At 62.6% G+C, this 23,808-nt stretch overlaps 3 protein-coding genes across 5 annotated transcripts; 2 read left to right on the plus strand and 1 right to left on the minus strand.

Moving 5' to 3' along the window:
* The first annotated feature begins 6 nt into the window (after positions 1-6).
* Positions 7-2,563, plus strand: MUC1 (mucin 1, cell surface associated). Its single transcript, XM_049634879.1, has 6 exons — positions 7-380; positions 479-534; positions 687-820; positions 942-1,063; positions 1,147-1,296; positions 2,185-2,563. Exons 1-6 carry the CDS (start codon positions 99-101, stop codon positions 2,251-2,253), a joined length of 813 nt encoding a protein of 270 aa, XP_049490836.1. The 5' UTR covers positions 7-98; the 3' UTR covers positions 2,254-2,563.
* An 818-nt stretch (positions 2,564-3,381) lies between these two features.
* On the minus strand, positions 3,382-12,617 carry TRIM46 (tripartite motif containing 46). 3 transcript variants are annotated; one of them, XM_049634882.1, is made up of 10 exons: positions 12,347-12,617; positions 10,685-10,946; positions 10,097-10,440; positions 9,296-9,439; positions 9,092-9,187; positions 8,193-8,446; positions 7,757-7,878; positions 6,480-6,782; positions 5,441-5,738; positions 3,382-4,497 (listed from the first exon to the last, which is right to left on the minus strand). In XM_049634882.1, the coding sequence occupies exons 1-10, from the start codon at positions 12,407-12,409 to the stop codon at positions 4,104-4,106; spliced, it is 2,280 nt and encodes a 759-aa protein (XP_049490839.1). In that variant the 5' UTR covers positions 12,410-12,617; the 3' UTR covers positions 3,382-4,103. The 3 variants fall into 3 exon arrangements, with proteins under 3 accessions (XP_049490839.1, XP_049490838.1, XP_049490840.1); XM_049634881.1 differs by lacking the exon at positions 12,347-12,617 and having other exon boundaries at positions 10,685-11,107; XM_049634883.1 differs by lacking the exon at positions 5,441-5,738 and having other exon boundaries at positions 4,351-4,497.
* A 449-nt stretch (positions 12,618-13,066) lies between these two features.
* On the plus strand, positions 13,067-15,534 carry KRTCAP2 (keratinocyte associated protein 2). The gene is made up of 5 exons (XM_049634894.1): positions 13,067-13,169; positions 13,424-13,578; positions 13,670-13,733; positions 15,118-15,184; positions 15,373-15,534. Exons 1-5 carry the CDS (start codon positions 13,082-13,084, stop codon positions 15,491-15,493), a joined length of 495 nt encoding a protein of 164 aa, XP_049490851.1. The 5' UTR covers positions 13,067-13,081; the 3' UTR covers positions 15,494-15,534.
* Positions 15,535-23,808: the final 8,274 nt, after the last annotated feature.

The following is a 23,808-nucleotide window of genomic DNA, read 5'->3' on the forward strand; positions in this document are numbered from 1 at the left end:
ACACCTTGTCCCCGACCACCAACGACACCTTGTCCCCGACCACCACTCACACCTTGTCCCCGACCACCACTCACACCTTGTCCCCGACCACCACTGACATGTCGTCCCCGACCGCCACTGACACCACGTCCCTGACCACCGCTGGCACCTCATCCTTCACCAGCAGCCCCGCCAGCCACAGCGCCAGGACCACCACCAGCGCCACTAACCACAGTGTGGAGCCCGTCACCTCCTCCAATCATAAGACTTCTCCCCAGTTGTCCATTAGGATCTCCTTTTTCTTCCTGTCCTTTTCCATTTCGAACCTTCAGTTTAACTCTTGTCTGGAAGATCCCAACACCGGCTACTACCAGGAGCTGCAGAGAAACGTTTCTGAGTGGGTGAGTGGCTCTCTTTTCTCTGTCGTGCTCCCCCAGCAGCAGCCCCAAAACCGCCTGAACGGTTTGCATCAAGCCTTAGTCCCGCCCCTCTCACCCAGTTTTTGCAGGTTTATAATCAGGAAGATTTTCTGGGCTTCTCCAACATCAAGTTCAGGTACAATTCCGGGCGTGGGCCCTGTGGGGAGGGCGGAAGTTGCCGCCACTGTGGGGAGGGCTGGCGCACTCACAGCCCCGGGGTGGGGGGGGGGGGGGATCGCTGGCCCGGACGCTGGGACTCCTGGCTGAGTTCTCTTTCCCCGGGAGCAGGCCAGGATCTGTGGTGGTAGAATGCACCCTGGCCTTCCGACAGGGCACCACCGATGCCCTCAACGTGAGGACACGGCTTGACGAGCACAGAGCAGAAGCAGCCAGATACGACATGTCCATCTCGAGTATCCGTGGTGAGGCCCCCGCCTCCCGGGCCCCTCCCTCCCGCCTCCGGGCTCCTGCTCTTCCCCAGGGTGCTGGGAGGGCAGGGCCACCTCCCTGGGACAGTATTTTGACCGCTGCTTTTCCTCGTAGTACGTGACGCGTCATTTCCTTCCGCTGCTGGGTCCGGGTCTGGGGTACCCGGCTGGGGCATCGCCCTGCTAGTGCTGGTGTGTGTCCTGCTGGCACTGGCCATCGTCTATCTCGTTGTCCTGGTGAGTGTGTGGCCTCCGGCCCTGACCACAGCTGCCCCGCTGGAGGGAACTCCACGGCCCCCCCTGACACCCTGTTTCCCCAGACCGTGTGTCAGTGCCGCCGGAAGAACTGTGGGCAGCTGGACCTCTTTCCGCCCCGCGATGCCTATCACCCTATGAGCGAGTACCCCACCTACCACACCCACGGGCGCTACATCCCCCCTGGGAGTACCAGACGCAGCCCCTATGAGGAGGTGAGGGTGGGGCTCGCGGTGCGGTGCTCGGGCTGGGCAGGGGCTCGGGAAGGATGCTTGCAGAGCCCGGAGGACTTGGAAGGGAAAGGTGGTGCGGAGGACGCGGCACAGGGCCTGGCGAGCATGGGGTCAGAGGTCAGAGGAGGCCTGGGGAGGGGACCTTGGGAGGAAGGGGACCTCCAGGGAGAGGGTCCCCACTCCCGGCGTCTCCAGCTAGCGTTCCCTGCTCTGCCGAACGGGGATCTCAGACATGAAAGGGGTGAGGCTCCGTGCCCAGGGGAGCCCTTCCCGCGGGCACTCACAAGGGAAGAGGCACCTGTGCCCCGCCTCCCCTCCAGGCTCCTAAGAGTGGAGAGTAGATTGAGAAAGGCTGGCAGGAACGTGGGCTAAGAAGTCTGGCCAGGCGAGCCTGGGCGCCGTGGGCCTCTGGCCTCTGGAGGAAGCGAGGACCCCTCCTCCCCCTCTCCTCACCTGGCCTTTCTCTCCAGGGCCTGGTAAATAATTACTCGGGCCACCTGGGGCTGGAACGCCACTCCAGGTGGGGGGAGGGGAGTTTCCTTCCTTTGACCCTGTTTTCCTTCGCCCGGGGACTTCCTTCTCCCAGTTTTACGGAGACACACGCATACACCTGCCGGGGCTGGAGGCACAGAGGATGGAAGGAGAAGGGAGCAGGAGGGGAGGGCAGGGGGGCTGCCGAGAGCCCAGGGGAGGGAGTGAAGGGGAGCGGAGGGAGGAGGAGAGGCCCCTGTTTACGGTCACCTGGCTGCCAGCAGGTGTTCTTCCAATTAACCCTTCCAGAGTTAGTGAGAGTCTCGGGCCTGTTACCCCGCCTGGGGTGGGACCCACAGCCCCGGGAGGCGCTCTCAGCCGGCGTCTCCCCCCACCCAGGTCTCCGCGGGCAACGGCGGCGGCAGCCTCGCTTACACGAACCTGGCGGCCACCTCTGCCGACCTGTAGGGCGTGTTGCCTGCCTGCGTCCAGCTGGTGCCAGCTGCCTCCCCCGGGCTCCTTGCTGCCAGGCCTCTCCTCTCAGCTCCGTCCCGGGCTGGTGAGCTGGCAGTTCAGCTTGGGCCACTCACAGGCCCCACCACGTCCCCTCACCGGCCTCGGCCCTGCCGAAACCCACTGGAGCCCCTTGGGGACAAGCCTGGGACAGTGGCTCCCAGGAAAACAGGCCCAGAGAGCCCTGAGAGGGAAGTTAGCCCCAGAATGTGGCTGAATAAAACGTGGACCCCCTCTGTGCTGCCACCTTGGGATCTGTCGTCTGTGGCCCCTCGTGACCATCTGTGACCCGTAGATGGGGGCACCGAATGTGGGGAGGGGACCGGAAGGGGTCTTTGCAGGGGATGGGGGGGGGGTGGGAAGAAGGCAAGAGGTGGGGTTCATCTGGAAGGCAGGAGGTGTGGTGAGGAGACGACATTGGGGTGCCGGTCACCTCTTCCCATCCCTGGCGGCGCACGAGGAAGGAGGAAACGAAACCGAGGCGGCTCCGAGGCTGGCGTGACCCGGCTCCACCTGCACCCGCGGCTGTCCTCGCCCCTCTCCTGGGCTGGGGGCTGGTGGCGGCCACACCCTCGCCTCCCCTTGGCCCCGTGCCCCTGGCGGCTCTATTCTTAGCGTCCCGGGGTGTGAAGTAAGCCCCTGGGCGGCGATAACGCGGGCAGAGTCAACACGGGCCACCACGATAAGCTGCATCAGATCCCAGATCCGGAGGTGCTGGCGCCAGGCCCGGCCCCCTCCCTGGCCAGCAGGGTCGACTCCAGGCGCCCCGGGAATGGGGAAGTGGTTCTGCTTCCCTGACCCCTTCGGGCGCAGGCACGGGGCCTGCCCTCTCGCCACATCCCCTGGGGCCCTGGGCCCCCGCCGGGCCGGCAGCCACCGGGACGGCGGGTCCCCTGAAGGCCGCCGTCAGCCTGGGCCTGAGCGGGAGCCGGTGTGGCGGGAGGCCCAGAGCACCCGGCCAGGGACCTCCTTCCCTCGGGCCCCGGGTCCGCCCAGCACCCCTGCTCTGAGCCACGGTGCTGCACCCCGGGTCCTTCCGTCTACTACGCCCAGCACAGGAAACAAAGGAATGGAAGGCAGAGATGTGCCGGCATCACAGTTTATTGTTTATAAACCATGAAAATAACAGCTGTTGTTCGGCACGGGCCGGGCAGTGCCCACTGCAGGGGGGCAGCAGCGGACCCCAGAGGCCTTGCCTAGCTCAACCCACGGGGGACACCCAACCTCAGCTGGGGCCCCACGGGAGACTTGGCACGTTGGCGTGGGTGTGGGACGGGGTAAAGCATGCAAGAGGGAGACAGGGGATACAGGCATGCGGCCGAGGGGCGTGGGGACCCCAACGACTAAAGCAGGATGACGGGGCCCCCTTCCCCTCGCCAGGGAGCGCCTGGGCAGTGTCTGGCCAAAAAAGCCTGCCCGCCCCAAGGCTGTAGTTGAGGACTGACGGGGCAGGGAGCTGGGCAGGGCAGAGTGCAGAGGGCAGACTGGGGATCATGCCCAGAGTTCCAGATGCCTTCCCTCCCCGGCAGCCGGGGGAGAGGCACGGGACAGGGATGGGGAAGGGGGCCCCTCCGTGACTCGGGTAAGATGCCAAGGGCAGGGTGTGGGGCAGAGACTCGGCGGGGGCTGGAGGGAATGAGGGATATCTAGAAAGGTGAGCAGAGGAGAGTCCCCCGGTGGAGGGAAGGCCCCAGGAATACACAGACATCGGGTAAGGGCCGAGAGGGCGCGGCAGGAGGAGCGTGAGGGGGAAGCTGCCGGAGGCATAACCCAGCTCCAGCAGGCCTGGGGGGGCAGGGCCCGGGTCAGTCCAGTTTGGCAAAGCCCCCGATGGTGACCTTCCTCTCGGGCTTGGTGCCCACGGGCTCCTGCAGTTGTACGGCACCGCCCCCGATGAAGCAGAAGGCAGGGCACACGGGCCCCGAGCAGTCCAGGGGGCACTCCAGGAGCCCGCGGAAGGACACGGCGTCCAGGAAAGAAACTCGGCCCCGCTCGTAGTCCAGGCAGATGCCCAGGCGGGGCGGCAGGGGCACGGTGCAGCCGGCCGCGGGGCCGTCCCGCCCCGTCAGCCCCGCGTTGGAGCTGGCCCCCGACCCCAGCAGGATCTTGCCCATGCCGATGGTCAGGAAGGCGAAAGGTGGCGAAGCCTCCACGGTGGCGTCCTCGGCACCGCTGTCGTGTCCGCTGTCCGGGTCGTACCTGCGGAAGCCGGTGGGTGGGAAGGTGTTGGGAGCGGAGGGGGGAAGTGGGGCACGGGGGGCGGTGAGGGCTGGCTGAGACACAAGGGGTGGGGTGGGGCCGAGGGCTGAGACGGTGAGAGGACGGGATGTCGGGGAGCGAGTGGTTGAAAGGATCGACTTGGGACGTGTCGCAGACACAGGGGTTAGAATATGGGGCGCGGGGGGGGGGGTCTGAGTCCACGAGGAAAGCGGTATTGAAGGGCAAGGACGTTGGCACGAGAGGTAGGGGAGAAGGAGGTGAGGATCAGGCACCATGAGGAGGCAGGAGACAGGAAGGGGTGAGGAGAGCAATGGGGGAGGGGCATCACGCCGGCAAGGAGCTCGAGGAGGGTTTGAGGGGGTTGAGACGGCTTAGTGACCGAGGGGCTGGGGAGAGAAGGGCTGACGGGAAGGCAGGTGTGGGGAGAGAGCTGGGGTGGGGGGGTGTGGGATGGGGGTGCATTTCAGGGAAATGGGGTGTTTAGGGACAGTGCGGGGAGAAAGGGTTCGGGGAGGCCCATGCGTGGGGGACGTTAAGCAGGGCGCTGGCAATAGAGGGGGTGGAGACGGCAACGTCAAGGGAAGGATTTTAGGATGTTGAAAACAGACGTGGTGAAGGAGGTCCTGGGAAGAGTGGGTTTTGTGGAGACAGCACGTTGGAAACGGCGTTGGGAGATGCAGAGGCCGGACGGGTGGCCTGGTGGGCCCGAGGGACAGGTGCAAGCAGGTGGACGGCGCCCTCTCCTCACATCCCCTTCCCCAGCGACACACTCCTCCGAAAAGCAAGCCTCCCAGCCCCTTGGGCGGAGCCCACGCCGGGCTCGGCCCGGCGTCCCTGCTCCCGATCTCCCTCTGCCCCCCGTCCTGGGCCCAGCTCCCCCACCCAGGGCCCCCACACCCCGTCCCTCCCCGAGAGGCCTGACCTGGGGCTGACCACGTCGGGGGCTCCCTGGAAGCTCTCCTGAAGCTTGCTCTCCAGCCCGACGCCCACCTTGACCAGGTAGGAGGCTGGGTCCACGGCACAGGCCCAGTAGCTGCGGCCCTGGGTCACGGCCACGTCTCCCAGGACCACGTCCACGCTCAGGTGGCAGCCGGTGAGCAGCCGCTCGGCGGCCAGCAGCAGGGGCAGCCCCGGAACACTCCGCACCGCTCGCTGGTCCTTGCTGATGGCCAGACGCTCTCGGCTCGTGCCCCAGCGGCCGTCGAGGAAGAAGTGCAGGACTGCAGCGGGGGAGGGAGACAAAGAAAGGGCTTCAGGGACAAACACAGGCCTTGGAGGACACTGGGGGGTTTCAGGACATGGAACAAGCTGCTGAGGGCTGGGCGGGGGCTCTGGGGACCAGGGCCTGGAGGACCACCATCGGGGGCATGAGGGGAAAAAAGGGGGCATCCCAAATGGGCTTGGGACCCCAAAAAGAGTTTTAGGAGTGACTAGTGGGTCCAGAAACCGGTCTCCCAGCGGGCCTGCAGCGCCTCCTCCTGGCCCTCTCCTGTGGCCGCGCCCCCCCCCCCAGCCCCCACTGCCGCTCCGTCCCAGCTGTGACACCCCCCTCCCCACCGACCCACGCCTTCCAGCCCACACTCTGGTGCTCACACCCGGCCCTTACACCCCACTTGGGTGGTGATGCTCCCGGATTCCGCCCGCGCCCCAGGGGCCAGACCATTTTCTGGAGAGTCACTGCCCCCACGCTTACTACTGGGAACGGATCTCAGTCCCTTCTCACAGCAACAATACTGCTATTGTCCCTACGGAACAGGGACCCGAAGTTCAGAGAGGACAAATAGCTTGCCCAAAGCCACAGCTGGCAAGAGGCAGAGCGGGCGTCCGAACCCAGGTGGTCCAGCCCCAGAGCTGGCGCGCGGCCCGCTGTGCTGCCTCGCCGGCCGTCGGTGGCCTCAGTGGGTCCCCGCGTACCCTACGCGCCTCGAAGGCCGCACTGTGCCCAGCCGGGCGCCGCTCACCGGGTGCGGGGGGCGTGTGCAGGTGCACGTCTTCGCTGTACTCGCCGTAGCCGGCCTTGTTGCAGCCCCGCACGCGCAGCACGTACACGGAGCCCGTGTCGGGGTTCTCGAGCAGGGCGCTGGTGCCCCTCACCTCCTCCCGCCGCTGCCAGCGGGTGGGGCCCGGCTGGGCGGGCACATCGGTGCGCCGGAACTCGATGGTGTAGTGCCAGGCAGGTGGCGAGTGGGGGGGCAGTCGCCAGCACAGGAATATCTGGTCGTAGGCGAAGGTGCGCTGGGTGTCGATGACGGGAGCCTCGGGCACTGTGGGGAGAGACAGAGGGGGTCAGTGGGGGCCTGGTCAGCGGCCTGGCGGGGAGGGCGGGCAAGGGAAGGGGAAGCAGCGGGGGCCGGGGGGGTGAGTGTGGGTGAGGGGGAGCCGCGGAGAAAGCCGTCTGGGGGCCGGGGGCCGGGCAGGGGGCGGGCAGGGCACAGCCCAGGGGAGAGACGGGTGTGGACGGGGCGGGGGGCAGGGGGCCTCGTGCCCGTCCTGGCCTGCCGTTCTCTCACTCTGGCCTTAGGTCAGTTGCTTCCCTTTTCTGGGCCTCAGTTTCCTCCTCTGTCAAAAAAGGTATTAGACCAGATGGGGACCCTTCTTTCTATGACCTTGTTTATTCTACGAATAAAGAAGGGCCCGGGGAAAGGCAGACAAAGGCCACTGGAACCCAGGCTAAAGGGCACGGACAGGAGGAGGGGGCAGGGCGGGAGGGAGACAGACGCGAGGGCCAGCAAGCCAGAGAGCAGGGGCCGGGAGGGGGCGAGTGAGAGCCGGACAGCGGCAGGAGACCAGGGTCAAGGGGAAGAGGAGGCAAGTAGAGAGGGCGAGGGTCCGGAGGACAAAAGGTCAGAGGGCAGGGATTAGGCAGGAGCCCAAGACAGGCAGAGAGAGAGACAGAGGGCGCTGGAGAGGGAGGACCGAGAAGGAAGCAGGGGTGGGTGGCCGAGCTGTGTGGGGGCGGCAGGGCAGGGCCCCCGGGGCAGGGCCGCTGACTTGCCTGGGGTGCTCCGGAGCGGAGTCCGCGGTGGCCACAGCCTACAAACAAAGAGAGGGAGAAGCAGCGCTGAGCGCGGTGTGGCCGGGCGGGCGGGCGGGCGGCGGCGGGGAGGGGCGGCTAGGCCGGGCTGGGCGGGAGGCCGGGACGTCCCGGTGGGCGCTGCCCCCCGGGCCCGCTGCTGGGGGGGTGGGGGGGAGACGGGGGAGGGCTCTAATGGGGCACGGGGCCTGGCCACCTCCTTACCTCGCAGGAAGTTAAGCTCTGTCAGCAGCTTCATCTCACGCCCCACGTCCAGCTGGCAGTGTCGGAAGGAGGAGCTGGCGGCCGGCCGGAAGGTCTGCAGGGCCTCCGTGGCCCGGGCAATCCTGCGACGGGGCGGGCAAGGGTCAGGCACTGCCCTCCGGGCCGCCGCCCTTCCCCTCCGCCCGCCCCGGCCTCGCCTGTCCCTAGAGCCTCGGCCCCTGCTGTGGGTCTCCTCCCGTCCCCGCAGGCGAGCTGGGTACCGGTTGGGCCCGGTGTTAAAGCCTGGGGACCTGTCTGTCCACCGGGCAGCATCTCGCACGCTGTCCCCGACACTGGCCGCGCCCCTGCGTCTGTCCGGGGGGCTGCACCTCGCATGCCGTCCTCGACACTGGCCGCACCCCTGCGCCCCCGCGCCCTGGGCCGCGCCCCCGGGTACCTGTTGTGCAGCTGCTTGGCTGCTTGCACAAAGCAGGGCTGGTCTGTTTCCTTAAGAACCTCCTGGGCATAGCCCACCAGGCCTGAGCCATCCAGTAGGCTCCGGTGCTCCTGGATCTGGGCGCCGAGACGGGCCAGGCGCTCCTGCTGGCACTCCTCAATGGCCTGAAGCAGCGATGCCCGCTTCTCCTCCAGCACAGCCCCCAGCCCCCGCACCAGCTGGGACACCTCCTCCTTGGCCTGCTGGCCACTCACCTGCCCAGAGAGCAACACTCACTATCTTCCTCTCGAAGGCGGCACTTGTGCCTGCCTCCTGGGGCGCCACGCCGGGGCGGGGACCACGGCAGATCTGGGGAAACCCTACCCGCCCGTTCCAATAGAGCCAGGCTCGCGTCTCCAAAGACCCCCGGACACCCACATGGGTTTAACTTCTGAAGCTCTGTGCTGACCTTCCTGGATGCCCACACCACAACCCTGAGCCCTTAAGGAGTCCCCCAAACAAGAGAGGCCACGACTGCACTAACGTCCACCGGCCTCCGCCCCTTCCTTATTGTCTATCCCGTCGGCCGATTCGAGCCATCTGCCGGAAAGTGTCAGAGGTGTGTGCCACCCTCAGCGGCAGCCGAGACTGAGGGCATCTCAGCTATGTCTCCGGGGCTTTCCAAGCTCTCCCTGTCCTGGGTGACCGCCGCCCTGTCCCCACTGTAGCCCCAGGTACAGCCTGGTCTGGGGCACCCATGTCCCAGGCAACCTGGCTTAACCAGAACCCCAACACATCCCTGGACCCCACATGGGCCTCCTGAGCTGGCAACCAGGTGATCGGGCCATGCCCACGCACACCCCCCTTCCGGCTCCCACTCCCCGGCAGGGCCCAGGGCCCACCTCCATGCCCTCCCTCACCTCAGTGTGCCTCACGGTCTCCTCCAGCTCACAGATCTGGGTCTGTACCATGTCCTGGTTTCCCAGGATGTATGTCAGGCTCTTTGTCAGCTTGTCCTGAGGGGGAAGAAAGAGGTGGGCATCGTGCCTAGCTCGGCAGAGGCCAGCATGTAGGAGGAGGTGCCAGAGGGCGTGAGTGTGGGCTGAGCGAGGCAGAGTCCTCACCTTGAGGGCCTGGTAGGCGCTGAGCACCGGTGTGATCTTGTGCCCACCGTGGGTGCGCCTCACCCGGCAGAGCTGGCACACCAGCCGCTGGCACGTCTTGCAGTAATGGGTCACCTCTTCCTTGTGGTCTGGGCACATCAGGCCCTAGGGACAGAAAGAGCAGTGACGGCGGGCTTGAGGGGGCTGACCGACCACCCAAGCGCTTGGCCCTGCCTCTCCACGGCCCTGTGGGGGAGCCCGGCCGGGGTGCTCCACAGTGCCACCTGGTGGCGCACACTGGCACCAAAGGGAGCCTGGCCTGCACCAGGTCTTCGCCTAGCTCCGCCCTCCCCTCTACCTCCGGATGCGTGCTAATAGCAATAATAACGATAATTAATCTCTGCCTTGCGGCTAATAATTAACCTTGCCCATCTTGTTCACTGCCCTGTCCCCGGCGTCTAGAATAGCACCAGGCACCAGGCTTGATAAATATTTACTCAGCGAACGCGTGAACGCAGACAGATCTTTTCAGCCTACAGGTAACTTTCACAAACACTATCTCATGTGATCCCTTCCACAACCCTCAGGGCATGGGGACGGCAGGGCAGATGTTATCGTTCTCATTCAGCAGACAGTATGGAGGCTGGACGATGTTTAAAGACTCGTCCGGTGCCTTTTTGTTGTTGTTGTTACAGAAAGAGGAGCCCGGCAGAGGCGAACCTCCACCCACCTCCTTTCGCGAGCCCACAGAGCCGGGCTCGCCCCCCAGCGTGCGGCACCACCGCGTCCCTCCCTCCGCAGGCTCTTCCAGGGCTGGCTCACCTTGGGGCGGAAGGAGAGGGTGGGCAGCGTGGGCTCGTGCTGGGCCTTCTGGGTGCCCCAGGGGTGGAAGAGCTTGAAGCACTCGTTGCAAAAGGTGGCTCGGCACTCGGTGCAGCCCTTGGTGGCCTCTAGTGGCGGGGGCTTGCACAGCTGGCACAGGATGGCGCCGCCCACACTCACACTCTGGCGGTACCGCTCTACCACGCGCTCGAGGGTCAGGTTCCGGAACAGCCCTGCCAGGCCCCGCTCCCCCAGATCCACATCGCCCTGGCAGGCTGGGCACGGGAACATGATCACCTGGGGGTGCAGGGCGCCTCGCTTCCGCCCGGGGTACGTCCCAAAGCCTGTGGAAGTGCAGGGAGGTAGGGAGGTGAGCATTTCGGCCGGCCGAGGGGCAGGGAGTCTGCTCCATGGAAAAAAAAAAAGACTTTTTATTGTGCCAGAGCTCAGCTCGCATTAGAGCCTGTGTGAACGGTCTCCTCACCCCCCGCAAGACAGACAGATGCCCCTGACCGGCGACGGAGGTTTCCATCTTCCCCGTGGACACCCCAGCGTCCCCACCCCCCGGTCCCCGGGACCCAGCCCCACCTGACTTAAGCAGCCGATCCAAGCGGTCCGGCTTGGGGAGAGTTCTGCGCCCGAGGCGGGGACTCCGGGTGGAAGGGGTGGAGGCCGGAGAGGTGGGCTCGGAGCTGGGGTCCCCACCGTGGCCTATGTAACCCTGCTGGCCCAGCACCTCCCGGGCACAGGCCTGGCACACGTTGTGGGTACAGGGCAGCACCAGTGGCTGCTTGTACATCTCTTGACACACCGGACACAGCAGCTCTCTCTCCATGTTCTTCATGCTTGTCTGTGGAGACAGCAGGAGGCCGGCTCAGAGCACGACACCGGGCACATCTCGGCAGGCCTCTCGGCTGCCCTCAGAAACCCAAGGGGTCTGGAGCAGGGGCAAGAAGACGAGCTGCCTAAGGCTTTTCCCCAGCACCGGCCGGGGCCTGGTTCATACACCTTCCCGGCTCCCTCGCCTGCCTCTCCTGCTCTGGCACAGAGCTAAAGCCCACGGAGGGGGGGGGGCGGGTTGGAGCGCCAGCCTCCCCCAGCCTCTAGCCCCGCCCCTCTCGCTCCCCCTGCGGGGGAGCTGGGCCCGCAGCCCCTCTCCCCTGGCGGTTGCCCGCCTCCCCCCACCTCTGGGCCGCCAGCTGCTCTCAAGGACACCGCCCATTCTGCAGCTCGGTGCGGACCCCCGCCCCCTTCGGGGGCACCCCCCTCCGCCCCGGCGTGACTCCTCCCTATAGCCAGGCGCCGCTCGCTCTCCATCCTCCTGCTCACCGCGTCCATCATCTTGCCGCGGCTCGGCCCGCGGCCGCCCCAGGCTCCATTCCCCAGCCTTCACTTCCCCACCCGGCTCCTCGGGTCGGCGAGACGAGCCCATTCCTTTCGCCCCCGACCGTCCGGCCCTCCCGCCCCCGCCCCCTCCCCCTCCCCCTCCCCCTGACTAGCCGCAACCCCCTCCCCAGGCGACGGGGAGCCCAGCTCCCGCCTACTTGCCCCCTCCCCACCGGAAGTACCCCTCCCTTTTTTGGTGGAGGGGGTCCTCCAGCTATGCCCCACCCCCCACCCCCCCCCACCCCCGCCTCACCTTGGTCCCTCTCTTCGCAGCCATCCCGGTCAGGGGCGCAGCTGACACAAAGGAGGGAGGGACAGGCAGGGAGGGGGAAGGAAGTGGTGGGGGGGGCAGGGTTGGCACCGCCCCTGGGAGAGCCGGGCACGGGTTGCCATGACAACCGCGGGCTCCGAGGCAGCCCTGAGTGGGGGCGCGGTGGGGTGGGGTCTCGCCGAAGGGTCCAAATTTGGAACTGCACCGTGGGGCGGCTCCTTCATCGCCCCTCACCTAGCCTCGGTTTTCTTGGAAAACATCCGAGCTCACACACGCCCCCTCCTCGTAGCGTACAGAGCCCCAGCCCTGGTGCACTGCCGGCGGGCACCCCAGCCCAGCCGCTGCATCCGGGCGGCTCCTGGTTCCTCATACCCCAGCAGATGGACGCCACCTCACTCACCTCCGGGCTACCTCCGGGCTTACCCTCTCCAAACTACACCCCGAACCTCCCGGTCCCCTCTGACCTCCCCAGGCCCCTGCCTGCGTCCCGGCATCTTGCCTCATCTCCACCTGTTCAAGGTTCCGGCCGGCCCCGGACCCCTGTGCCCCCCCCCCCGCCCCCGTCCTCTCCCCTCGACCCCACCGTAACTCACACTGATGCGGACCAGCGCGTCCATGATGGAAGTGAAGGTCTGCATGTCCTCACCCTCAGCCATGGCCTTACCATGCCCGCCCGCCCCCGGGTGCCCGATCCCGGCTGCGGCTGCGAACCCCGGGCTTAATGCGGGAGCCCGGTGGGGGTGTGGGGAGGGGTGGGGGTGAGATGTCACTGCGCATGCTCCAGAGACAGCCTCGAACAGCGCCCGTCGAGGTAGGAGGTGGGAAATAGTTCTCCCCACGTGGTCCTCGGAAGACGGTGGGGGGGGGGAGGTGTGGGTAACATGGAATGGCATTGGAGGGGGAGCCATTTCTTATGTTGCCATTCTTCGTTGGCTCCGTAGTCTTACTTATATAAAGCGGGAGGAGAGTTTCAGAGAAAGACGGGCTCCAGGATGGGAGGACCAGATTTTGGTTTGGGCAAGAGTCCACGGGAGATGCCCAGCCAGCGATCATGGCGGAGGGAGGTGTGAGGAACGGGCACTGGAGACGACATAAATGGCAAAGAAGACACACGTGGGCTAGAGGCTAGGGGCCACGGGCCCAGCAGCTTGCGCCGAGAGGCGGCAGACGCTCGGGGTGCGGGGAAGGGCCGGGGACCAGGGCGGTGGCCACGGCCCCTCCTGGACGCAATATTTCCTCCCTGCCGGCAGGGGGCGCTGCGGCCAGGCGCCTAGAGGGAGCGCGGGGAAGACGTGGGGGGGAAGCGAGCCCGCGGGCCGGGCTGACGCATGCGCACGGCCGGCCGCCCCGGTTCGGCTCCATCCGCTCTCGGCTCGTCCCGAGGCGTCCACTGGACCGGAGGGCAGGACATGATGGGTAACGGCGCCGGCGGGATCCCCCCCGACGGACGAGTGTGGTGGGGTGGGGGCGGCCCGGCTGTGGCGGTCCTCTGCCCGCAGAGCTGACGTGTCCTGGGCCCCGGGGGCGGGAGAGCTCGGGCGCCCGGGGCGAGGACGCCGGGGGTCGCGAGGGGGCGCGGGGCCCGGGGTGGGGCGGGGAAGCGGCTGTGGCCGCGGCCGGGGGCCGGGCCGAGCCCGACTCGGCGCCTCCTGTGGTCGCCGCCCCTCCAGCCGTGGGTACGGGCACCTCGCTGGCGCTCTCCTCCCTCCTGTCCCTGCTGCTGTTCGCCGGGATGCAGATGTACAGCCGCCAGCTGGCCTCCACCGAGTGGCTCACCATCCAGGGGGGCCTGCTGGGCTCGGGCCTCTTCGTCTTCTCTCTCACCGTATCCTTCCTGCGCGGCGGGGGGCGGGGGGAGGAGGCGGCCGCGCGGCTCTGCCGGGTCTCTCGTCCCACCCTTAACTCCCTGGGCCCAGGCCTTCAACAACCTGGAGAATCTGGTCTTTGGCAAAGGATTCCAAGCCAAGATCTTCCCCGAGAGTAAGTGCGAACCGGGGGGGGGGGGGAGGGGGGGGGCGGTGAGTGAGCCCTCTGCTCTAACCTCCCCCAGCAGGGGACTGGCCTCCCAGGCGCTTAGTTGGTCCGGGCTGCGTAGGGGAGCTGTGCTTGCCGAGGCTGTCGGAGGCGCTGACGCTCCCGGAACACGTCCTCTAGCTCGTGGAGGAGCTGGAAGGGAAGGCCCGAAAGCGCGAAACTTAGTTGCCTTTGGGCCACTTCCCCGGGGAGGTCTGAGGACAGGGCGCGCGCCTTGCCTACGTCCTTGGGGACGGTCTTTGTTCCCCCCAGAGGAAGGAACAGGACTGACTCTATGAGGGGTTCTGATGTCAGGTTGAGCCGGTGTTCGTGGATTCTGTGTGTTTGACACGATCGTCAGTAGCTTAAGTGTTAGAGCCTCCAGATTTCACCTCAACAGCGACCCTGACCGACTTAGAATAAACGTGAGATCGTTTCCTGTTTGAAACGTACTTGTTATTGCTTGTGTAATGGAGACTTGATGATTTCGCTATTTATGCAGAATTAAGGTCAGAAAGCAAACCAGACGTCGAGGCCGGGTCACCTAAGGAGTGTCACAAGCTTGAAAGTGACAGCACATGCCGCCTCTTGTGGAGCCTTCCTCCCGTAGAACAGAGACCTGGTTTCTGCACCCTTCTCAGGGCCTTGCTCTCTCCACTCAGCCCTGTTGCAGTCTCCCCCAGCTCCTTCCCTCCTGCAGCCTCAAGCCTTCGGAGGTTTTGTTTGCATGTGTTCTGTCTTCCTGTGCTTCGGAAAGAGACCTTTGTTGTGGGGCAGGGCTCTTGGCCTTCTTGTCCTACGCTGCCCTCCCCAGCTGGGCGGTCGGTGTTTGCCCTTCCTTTCTACCCTCTCACTTTCTCTCCAGTCCTACTCCGGATGCCCCGGAGACCCTTTGCTGCTTCCGTGGGCATGGGTGTCCAGACCCTCTGCCCTCCAACCTGTGTCCGGGGACTGAGGCCCTCAGCTTCCACCGCTGGACAGCCAGTTGAGCGAATCAATCCTTAGTGGCTGGCTTTTGTGGCAAAGGCCTCACCCTCTTTCCCAAACAGCAGCAAACCTTGCCCTTCAGATGCTGCTGTCACTTTTCCTTTTCCTTTATATTGGAAGAAAGCCAGGATAGAGAAGTTAAGTGACATTTGTGACAGAGCTGGTAAGGAGCATGCGTCTCCTACCTCCATGTCCCGGGCATCATTAAGGCCGTCTGAAGTCCTCCTGCCAGTGTCATGCCAACTCCCTCCAGGCAGGTCCCCCAAGATTCAGAGCGCCCCGGGTGTCTCCTAGAATGCACATATGAAGGCTTGGTATTTCCCACTCCGACCAGCACCCTCCTTGTGCCCTCTTGCCTCCCCAGTTCTCCTCTGCCTCCTGTTGGCTCTCTTTGCATCCGGCCTCATTCACCGTGTCTGTGTCACCACCTGGTAAGTGCCTCGCAGCTGGGTAAGGGGCGCAGCGTGCTTCCCCCTCCCTCCTTTCCCCTTCCCCACTTCCCCACTTCCCCAAACCTGATCCAGGATTCTTGCCCTGCTGCCGCCGCCCGCCTGCCCGAGGAGGCACCAGGCTGGCCGGATGCCCGCCGATGCCGTGACTTTCCTGTCTTCACCCGCAGCTTCATTTTCTCCATGGTTGGCCTGTACTACATCAACAAGATCTCCTCCACGCTGTACCAGGCAACAGCTCCAGTCCTCGCCCCAGCCAAGGTCACGGGGAAGGGCAAAAAGAGAAACTGACCCTGCGTGTCCAATAAAGTTGATTCTTTGTAGTTCTGTGAGCCGTGATCTACCGCGAGCCTCTTGTGCCGTCCCCGCACACGCGGGCTGCCGTGGCAGGCCGATACCTGTGCTCTCCAGCCATGGGGGTGGCGGGGCTTCTTCCTCTAAGGTTCCTTTTTAGCAGGTGTTGATCGAGCACCATCCACGCCAAACGCTTTGTGAGGCGCTGGAGCGGTGCGTGCTCGTGTGAAAGTCTCCTCGCGGAAGTGAAGTGCGCGAGTGACCCGCTGTGTTGACCTGTCGGAAGAGGGGTCGGGGCTTGAGCGCAGGAAGCCTTCCTTGCCGGTCAGGACGGGACTAGATCTTGGAACGGGAACGAGGGAAGGAAAGGCCCCTCGCCCCTGCGACACCTCTCGGGGCTTCGTTACTCTGACTACCCACCCTGAGCAAACAGGGCCCCTGCCCCTCCTCCAAGTCCTCAGAAGGGAATTCTCTACCGACGTCGTCCTCCCGGCCCCGTCTGTGAAATGCCAGTGTGGACATTTGTCCGTGTTTGGAGACTCCCGAGGTTGATCACTGCCCATCCTCTTTGTCCTCGTGCCTTCATTTCTCTCCTGTCTTGCAGCCGAGATAGAAACTTGCTGTGCTTTAGCAAAGCATACAAAATGGTAGGGACGAGGCCATCAACCTTGGAGCCAACCTTGATGGAAATGAAGATGTGGTTGGGCGACTGGGTGGCTCAGTCGGGCGTCTGACTCTCGGTTCCGGCTCAGGTCATGATCTCGTGGTTCATGAGCTGGAGCCCTGCACGGGGCTCTGTGCTGACAGCGTGGAGCCTGCTTGGGATCTTCTGTCTCCTTTCTCTGCCCCTCACCCGCTCACTTTCTATCTCTAGCTCTCAAAAATGAATAAACGTACGTTAAAAAAAAAGTGAAGGATGTGGTTTCTCAGGTCCTATGCTGTGTCCTGCCCTGAGGAACACCTCTCTGTCCAGAGTACTTGTCCTTTGAGGCTCCTTAGGCAGCCCCTCCCGGAAGCCGTGGTCTTTGGGGTGTGCACCTTGCCTTGGTCACTTGGTACTCTGCACTGTGCTTGATAATGGGCAGTAAAGACTGGTGGGCTGGTTGAAAGAATCTGCCCGTCTGGTAACAATACTGCACGTGGGATGTGTCTAAGTAGGGACAAAGACCCAGTGGAGATGAAGAAGTGAGTGGGTCCAGGATTAGAGCCCCTTCTCTCTAATCAGGGGCCAACCCCACCCACTCCCATCTGTGGCAGGAACCCCAGACCCCAGGCTCCTCCGTCCCTAGGTTAACGAGTGCTCTGCAATTTCCCCAGGATGCCTGCAGAGGGCGCCACTAGCTCGCATCTCCTGGGGACCAGTACCATTGCCCTGAGGGCTGGGGAGGGTTCCTGCTGGGTCTCTGGTGAGCCTCTCTCGGGGGAAGCCAACCCTGGAGACCCTGAAGGAGTGGCCCATTGAGGGGACCTGAAGTTGGAGTCAAGTCTCCCTGGGAACAAGGCAAGGAGAGTTCAGAGGAGACCAGAGTCTCCCCGAGAGGAACTTACCTAGTGATGGTGAGGGGATGTGTGGTATGTGGGACCCTCTGGGGGAGGATGACAGCCTATTCCAAATGGGCCCTGGCTGTAAGAGGAGGCTGGGTTGGTCCGAGGGCCCCCTCTGTCAAACCTTGACTTCCTCCTGAACTGGGGTGGGAGCTGTGGCAGAGGGCCGGGTCCCAGCCCAAGGGAACATAGACACCCAGGGGATCTGGTCACCTGAGGGTACCCTGGCTTCCGAGATGAGAGTTTGGGTGGGGCCAGGCTAGGGCAGGTGGGGAGGAGCCGGAGAGCAGGGTCCAGGTCCCTGCCAAGCAACCGGAGCACCTGCTGCCACCTACCGTGTAGGCACCAGTGACAGCATGTGGCTCAGGAATAATGACCCCTTCTTCGGGAACAGGTGCATTTACGAGGCCGAGGGTGCCGATCTCAGCTCTCCACCCAGCCTATCTCTGGGGTGCCTAGTTACCTAACCTACCAATTAACCCTGGCAGGGGCATTCTACCCACTAATAACCATCATTAAGTAAGGGGGTATGAGGCCACAAAGGCTTCTGCAGGCCCGAAGGTGGGAAGGGCAAAGGTGCTAACCTCTGGGGCTTGGCTTCCCCCCAGGGGCTGGAGGCCTCCGGGCTGGCGAGGCGGCCCCTGGAGGACGAGGGAAGCCAGATGTTTCCTCCTGCTCCCTCACACGTGGCCCTGACACCCGTCCACCCGCTGGTCCCGCCACCAGCTCCGGAAACAGGAGTAAATAATACGGGGGAGGGGGCCTTGGATGTGTGGGGGGACAGGACAGGGAGGACGTCCGCGGCTCCGCCCAGGAGGCACGGGCTTTGGGGCAGGAGGTGATGCCACCAGAGAGGAGGTCGGTGGGAAGGTGAAGCAAAAGTGCTCCCTATCTCCCCCCACCCCCAGCAGAGGCTGGACTCCTCCCTGACTGGCACCGGAGGGAGGGGACACCACAGGGCTGGACGGGGCGGGGGGGGGGGCGCCCAGGACAGGCAGGGAGCGAGAGTCCGCGCCAGGCCCTGGCTCCAGCCCTTTCCGGCCCTCATTGTCCTTGGTGAGAACAGGACACAGTCCGGTTCCCACTGCCAGGCCCCCCAGCTCTGCTCCCCAGGGGCTCGGGAAGGATGTTGGGAAACAAGAGAGAGCCAGAGACAGAGATGCTGAGAGACACAGAGACAGATACAAAGGGGAAAGGTTCAGTCAAAAGCCAGCATTGAAGTCCTTTGTGAGCAGAGAAGGCCCTGGGCCTGTGGGAACCGTAAAAGAATGAGAAGCCGGAGGCCCTGCCCCCTCGGGAAGGCCCCTCCACTCCCCTCCTTGACTTAGGGTCACTCACAGGGCCGCCTCCTAAGCAAACAATGGCCGGAACCCTCTGCCGGGCACAGTCGGTGGCACTTAATTGCTCTGCTTCAGGTACCTTTCTTTGCCTTTTCCTCAGGGGGCAGGGCCAAGATGGAGATTGTGCTCCCAAACCCTAGTTCCCCAGTCCCCCAACCCGCCCCCCCCCTCCCCGGGGGCCACACAGACTGTGCCGGGACGCTACTTGGCTGGGTTCCTAGAGGACAGAGACAGGTGCCCCTCATCACCTGGAGTGACAGCAAAGTGTGGGGCAGCAGGGATCCCCGGAGCCAGCCGTCCCCCCTCTCTTGCCTTCGCACCCACGGGCGTGGGGTGGGGTGGGCGTCGTTCCCTCCAACCCACTGTCTTCCACCTGGGCCTGCCGTTCAACAACTACCCCCTAGGACACAGGTCCTGCGTGTCTGTGTCCGTTGAGGCGCCAGAGGTGCCTCAAGATAAAGAGAAATGGAAACACATTCGCAGTGTTTGCATTTAACAAATTAACACTTCTTTTTCTTAATGTTTATTTTGAGAGCGGGGGAGGGGCAGAAAGAGAGGGACAGAGAATCCCAAGTGGGCTCTGAGCTGCCAGCCCGGACCCCGGTGAGGGGCTCGAGCTCACAGACCCAGAGGTCATGACCTGAGCCCCCCAGGCGCCCCAAGAAATTAACACTTGGTAACACAAGATTACAACACAGTATAATCATGCTAGGAACGATACTATCACAGGATCTTTAGAAAATTCTCCTTCACGGGGAGCTGCAGGCCCTAGTTGAGAAGGTCAAGTCCTACGGTAACGACACATTCATTGTACGGTTCTTTCTAGTTTGTGTACATTGGGAAATTCCATAATAACACGTCGAACCACTGTATGGTGAGCACCTTCCTTCCGTTCTGTCAGCGACAGGGTGACTACTGTGGCGCGCTTGGGGAGGACAGCACGAGTCTCGGTCTGAGGCCCTGTGGGGACAGACCTCAGCACACGGCCCTCGGGACCCGTGAGAGCTCTTCTCGGAGAACCCCCTCCTCCAATGAGCAGGGAGAGCAGGGAGGTCCCCCGCCCAGGTGAGGGTGAGGCTGTGTGTCCAGAGGCCAGGATCCCACGGAAGAAACCTTCCACATACCCCTTCTCTGGGCCAAGAGCGCCGTGAGGGCTGACCTTGGCTGCTTCACGGGAACTTCTCCCCAGCGAGACTCCCCCCTCCCCTCCTGCCTCAGCCTCCAGTCCCCATTTCCAGCCTCTGTGACTCGGGCCTCCTGACTCGGAGAGTTCAGGTTCTGGACAGCACGTGCAAGTGGAACGGCCTGGGTCTCGAGATCAGCCTGACCTGAGTTCTGGCTCTGGCTTTGACACTTACCGGGAGAGAAGGCCCTTCGGCAAGGCGAGCGACCTCTATGCACCTTCAATTCTGAGGCTGTAAACGGGGGTAATAAAACCGACCTCAAATTGTGGTAACGAGGCCTCGAATTAAATATCGCGGTGGAGGCTCCGCGCAGAGTGCCCGACCCACTAGGCATTCGACGCGCGGTCGCGCTCAGTGACAAGGACGACCGTCAAGTAGGCATCTACCACCTGCCGGTCAGCGTACTTCGTGCCTGATAGATATTCTCCATCTCAGCTCTTGCACCCGAGACCGACCGCCCCAGACCAAGAGGGAGTACAGCAGCAGGCGGCCTTCACACTTGACCACCAGCCTGCTTCCTCCCGGGTCTCCAGCCTGCCGGGTGGCCCCACTCGCCTGGGCTGCCGCCTGGCCCTCTGCCCACGGCTCCCCACCGAGGTCAGGAGGAAGCCAAGTGTTGACAGAGGGAGACCCTGCGGATTTGGGACTTGTCAGCCACTACACTTGCATAAGCCGGTTCCTTAAAAATAGATGTTACTTCTACATATGCACGTCCTATGGCTTCTGTTTCTCTAGAGTCCTGACCAGTACACCCGTTTTAGTGAAATGAAAAGAGGTAAAATGAGAGAGAGGCTAACATAACCTGCTCAAGATTACAAGTGCAGGGGCACCCGGTCAGCTCAGTCGCAGCGTGCAATCTTGATCTCAGGGTTGTGGGTTCGAGCCCCACATTGGGTGTTGGGATGGCTTAACACGTTTGGGGGCACCCGGGTGGCTCAGTGGGTTAAGCGTCTGACTCTTGATTTCGGCTCAGGTCACGATCTCATGCTGATGAGTCTGAGCCTCACACTGGGGCTCTGTGCTGACGGCGTGGAGCCTGCTTGGGATTCTCTCTCTCCTCTCCCTGTGCGCCTCCCCCTCTCAAGCTTGCAGGCGCGTGCGCTCTCTCTCTCTCTCTCTCTCTCAAAATAAATAAATAAACTTAAAAAGATTAAATAAATAAAATAAACTCTTTACAAGAACAAAAAAGCATTGAAGGCGGGGCTGCAGGCGGCCTCCCAGTTGCCGGCCCCACCCCCCTCTGAACCCCTCTGACCTTGCATTCTTCCCAGCTGGGCCTCCTCGGCCCCCAGTGCCAGGCATGCTTCCGCCTCTTGGCCTTTGCACCTGATGTTCCCACTGCCTGGCCACTCTTCTCCAGGTCGCTCAGGGGTCCCGTCCCTCCGGGGACACCTTTCTGAGCACGCGTGTGATCGAGTGTGTTCCTCGTGCTTCCGCCCCCGGCCTCGCCCGTGTTCCCTTCACGGTAGGTCTCATTACTTGATACGTTAAATATTGATGTGTTTCTCGTCCGTCTCCCACCACCTCACCGAGGCAGGCAATTTATCCGTTTTCATTGAATGCTTCATCGAAAGCGGGGAATTTGCCTGGTTTGTCCCCTAGAACGGGGCCTGACGCGGAACAGGTGCTTGGCACACATTTGTTACCTCTGTTCAAGCTTCTCTTAGCAACACGCCATTGTCACATTCCGGCCCTTTGCTGAAACTCCCCCTCCCCCCCCAACATCAGTTCCAGACTGATGAGTCCCCAGGATCAGCCTCCCTCAGGCCAGCCTCTTCCCCACCCCCTCCTGCTCTGGGAAACCCTGACTCAGCCAGGCCCTCCACCTCTGGTCTACCATTTCCCCTCAGGCCTGGCTACGGTGTGGCGGGGCGTGTGTTTTTGTTAATAACACGGGTGTCTGTCCTGTGGCCTCTGTGCGACTGTGGGGCCCTCGGGTCAGGCACGGAGGCAACACAGCCTGACTAACTGGAACCTTCCCCAAGGACCCAGTAATCAGCATGGCACCTGTGGGCACCCAGTGTTCTTGGGGTGGAGCTGCTGACCTGAGGGACCGACACCCTGTCCCACAACACCAGTCTTTGAAGCTGTCTCTAGTAGCCTGGCGAGGCCTGCTTTTCTGGCCTCGTCTCCGGCCACGCCCCCACGAAGCGGTCTCCGTCCAAAACACAGTCAGCAAGAGTCACTGCCCGTAAACTCTCGCATCTGGGCCTTTGTTCAGGGTTCCCCGGGCCGTGGATGCCACCCCACCGCCACCCGCCCACCTGGCCATCTTCCTGGTATCGACTGGGGGCTTTGGGGCCTCCGTGAAGCCTCCCCCCTGGCGGTCAACCCCCCTCTGTGCGGTGTGGGATTCTGTACTGTTGGCTGAGGACGTCGTCTTCCTCTGACACCAAAGCTGAGAGCCGCCACGAACATGAGCTTAGCCATCCACAGAAGGAGCTTCCCTCAGAAGATGGCAGGGAGTCTAGGGAGGCTAGGGGTGCGTCCTCGGCCCTGACAGGTGACTCACGACCAGAGGGCCTAACACCCCACGCAGGCTTCCCAGACTCTGCGCACCGGTGTCAGCGGCCTCCTGTGTCACCTCCCTTTATCCTACCACAGAGGACCAATGATTGGTTCCATTATTTAGGGGGGGAGCCTAAGGCTCAGAAAAGTATGTTCCTTGCCCAAGGTCATACAGCTAAGTAAAAGAAAGAGCAAGGACCCAAGCGCATGACAGCCAAGCTCTAAAACCCCAGACTTTCAAGTCCCAGGCCGCACTGCCTCTCACACCCTGCCACAGTCACACATGCGCTGTCCTTCTGTGGCAGGAGAGGAGTGATGATCTTCAAAAAGATTGAAGATGAGGAGTTGGACCATAAGAATCTGCTGGCGTTTGTCCCCTGCTATCCAAGGCCAAGGACCCTGTGTCTGGCAGGCGGGAGTCTCTAGAGTGGTTCCATTCGACGGGACCAGGAAAGCCGGGTCAGTTTCCCTGGAGGCCATCAAATGTTAACCCGTCCTTGCCTCTGGCCCTCATCTGACATCTACAGAAGCCCTTGCTGGGTTTCTTACACGGTGCTCCGACCGTCCCGGAGCTGCGCTGTCCCCAGGCAGGCCATGCAGGGAAATAAAGACATGGTCAGTGTCACCGGTCAGACTCTGGGCACTCAGAGCAGGAGCACAGGGGCTAAACCTGCAACCCTAGAGGGCATGAAGCTTGAATTAAACACAGAGAAATATGTACGCACATTTTCTTGTGCATATTTAGGGTTTCCATTGGTCACTTTTTTTTTTTTTTTTTTAATGCACTAGGAATTGATTTTGGGATAAGGTATGAGGTTGAAATCTAACAATGTACTTTGCAAATGGTTCTCAACCTGTCCCTCTCCCTCACTTGCTTGAATTGCTGTGTTTATCCCATGCTAAATTGGCATATATGTTTCTTATTTTTATTTTTTTGAGAGGAGGGGGAGGGGCAGAGAAAGAGGGAGAGAGAGAATCCCAAGCAGGCTCAGCACTGTCAGCGCAGAGCCCGATGCGGGTCTCAAACCCATGAGATTGTGACCTGAGCTGACATCAAGAGTCAGACGCTTAACCGACTGAGCCACCCAGGCGCCCCTAAATTGGGATCTTTTTTATGTATTTCTTCACTTTTTATTTCCTTCCATTGGTCTAGGGAGAGAAGTGCTATATTGCAGTGACAGAGTTTGCAAGCTCTGAAGTCAGATTATGTGGGTTTTGCCTCGGTTTCCTCATCTGTGAAATGGAGATAATACCAGCACCTGCTGCATACGGTGGCCAGGAAGACTGAACGAGATAACGCCCGTAAAGTACTCATTACAGTGCCTGGCACAAGGCAATCAATCAGTGACTGTCAGCGGCCACGGTGATCCCTCTCTGCCCCTTCCTGTACCAGTAACCAGGAAGGTGAAATCACTAAGCGCAGAGCTTTGAGTCCGATGGCACAGCTCTGCCACTCGCTATTTTCAGGACCTTGGGCAAGTTACTTACCATTTACCATCTGTCCTAGTTTCCTCATTTAAACTTGGGGGTGTAAAAGTACCTACTGCCGCTGTGAAAATTAAATATAACAATGTCCCACAGGGCAGGCCATGTAATAGCCCTTCGATGAATTTTTATCCTGCTGCCGATGATCATTATGATATTATAATTTGTTATCTGTCTCTATGTGTCGTAGGACAAGCCCTATCTTTCCCCAAAAACTGTTGTGGGGAGTGGCAATCTTTCAGGGCCAGGT

The sequence above is a fragment of the Panthera uncia genome, chromosome F1 (assembly GCF_023721935.1).
Source record: "Panthera uncia isolate 11264 chromosome F1, Puncia_PCG_1.0, whole genome shotgun sequence".
NCBI lineage: Eukaryota > Metazoa > Chordata > Mammalia > Carnivora > Felidae > Panthera > Panthera uncia.

What these genes read in the sequence shown, in the direction of transcription:
- MUC1 (XM_049634879.1), top strand. Translation starts at nt 99, where the DNA reads ATGTCGTCCCCGACCGCCACTGACACCACGTCCCTGACCACCGCTGGC. An exon ending in AGAGAAACGTTTCTGAGTGG is followed by an intron (nt 381 to 478) that starts GTGAGTGGCTCT and finishes CCTCTCACCCAG; the next exon opens with TTTTTGCAGGTTTATAATCA. An exon ending in TCGTCTATCTCGTTGTCCTG is followed by an intron (nt 1,064 to 1,146) that starts GTGAGTGTGTGG and finishes CTGTTTCCCCAG; the next exon opens with ACCGTGTGTCAGTGCCGCCG.
- TRIM46 (XM_049634882.1), bottom strand. Translation starts at nt 12,409, where the DNA reads ATGGCTGAGGGTGAGGACATGCAGACCTTCACTTCCATCATGGACGCG. An exon ending in ACGCGCTGGTCCGCATCAGT is followed by an intron (nt 10,947 to 12,346) that starts GTGAGTTACGGT and finishes CTGTCTCCACAG; the next exon opens with ACAAGCATGAAGAACATGGA. An exon ending in AGACCGTGAGGCACACTGAG is followed by an intron (nt 8,447 to 9,091) that starts GTGAGGGAGGGC and finishes CTCTCTGGGCAG; the next exon opens with GTGAGTGGCCAGCAGGCCAA.
- KRTCAP2 (XM_049634894.1), top strand. Translation starts at nt 13,082, where the DNA reads ATGCGCACGGCCGGCCGCCCCGGTTCGGCTCCATCCGCTCTCGGCTCG. An exon ending in AGCCAAGATCTTCCCCGAGA is followed by an intron (nt 13,734 to 15,117) that starts GTAAGTGCGAAC and finishes TTGCCTCCCCAG; the next exon opens with TTCTCCTCTGCCTCCTGTTG. An exon ending in CGTGTCTGTGTCACCACCTG is followed by an intron (nt 15,185 to 15,372) that starts GTAAGTGCCTCG and finishes CTTCACCCGCAG; the next exon opens with CTTCATTTTCTCCATGGTTG.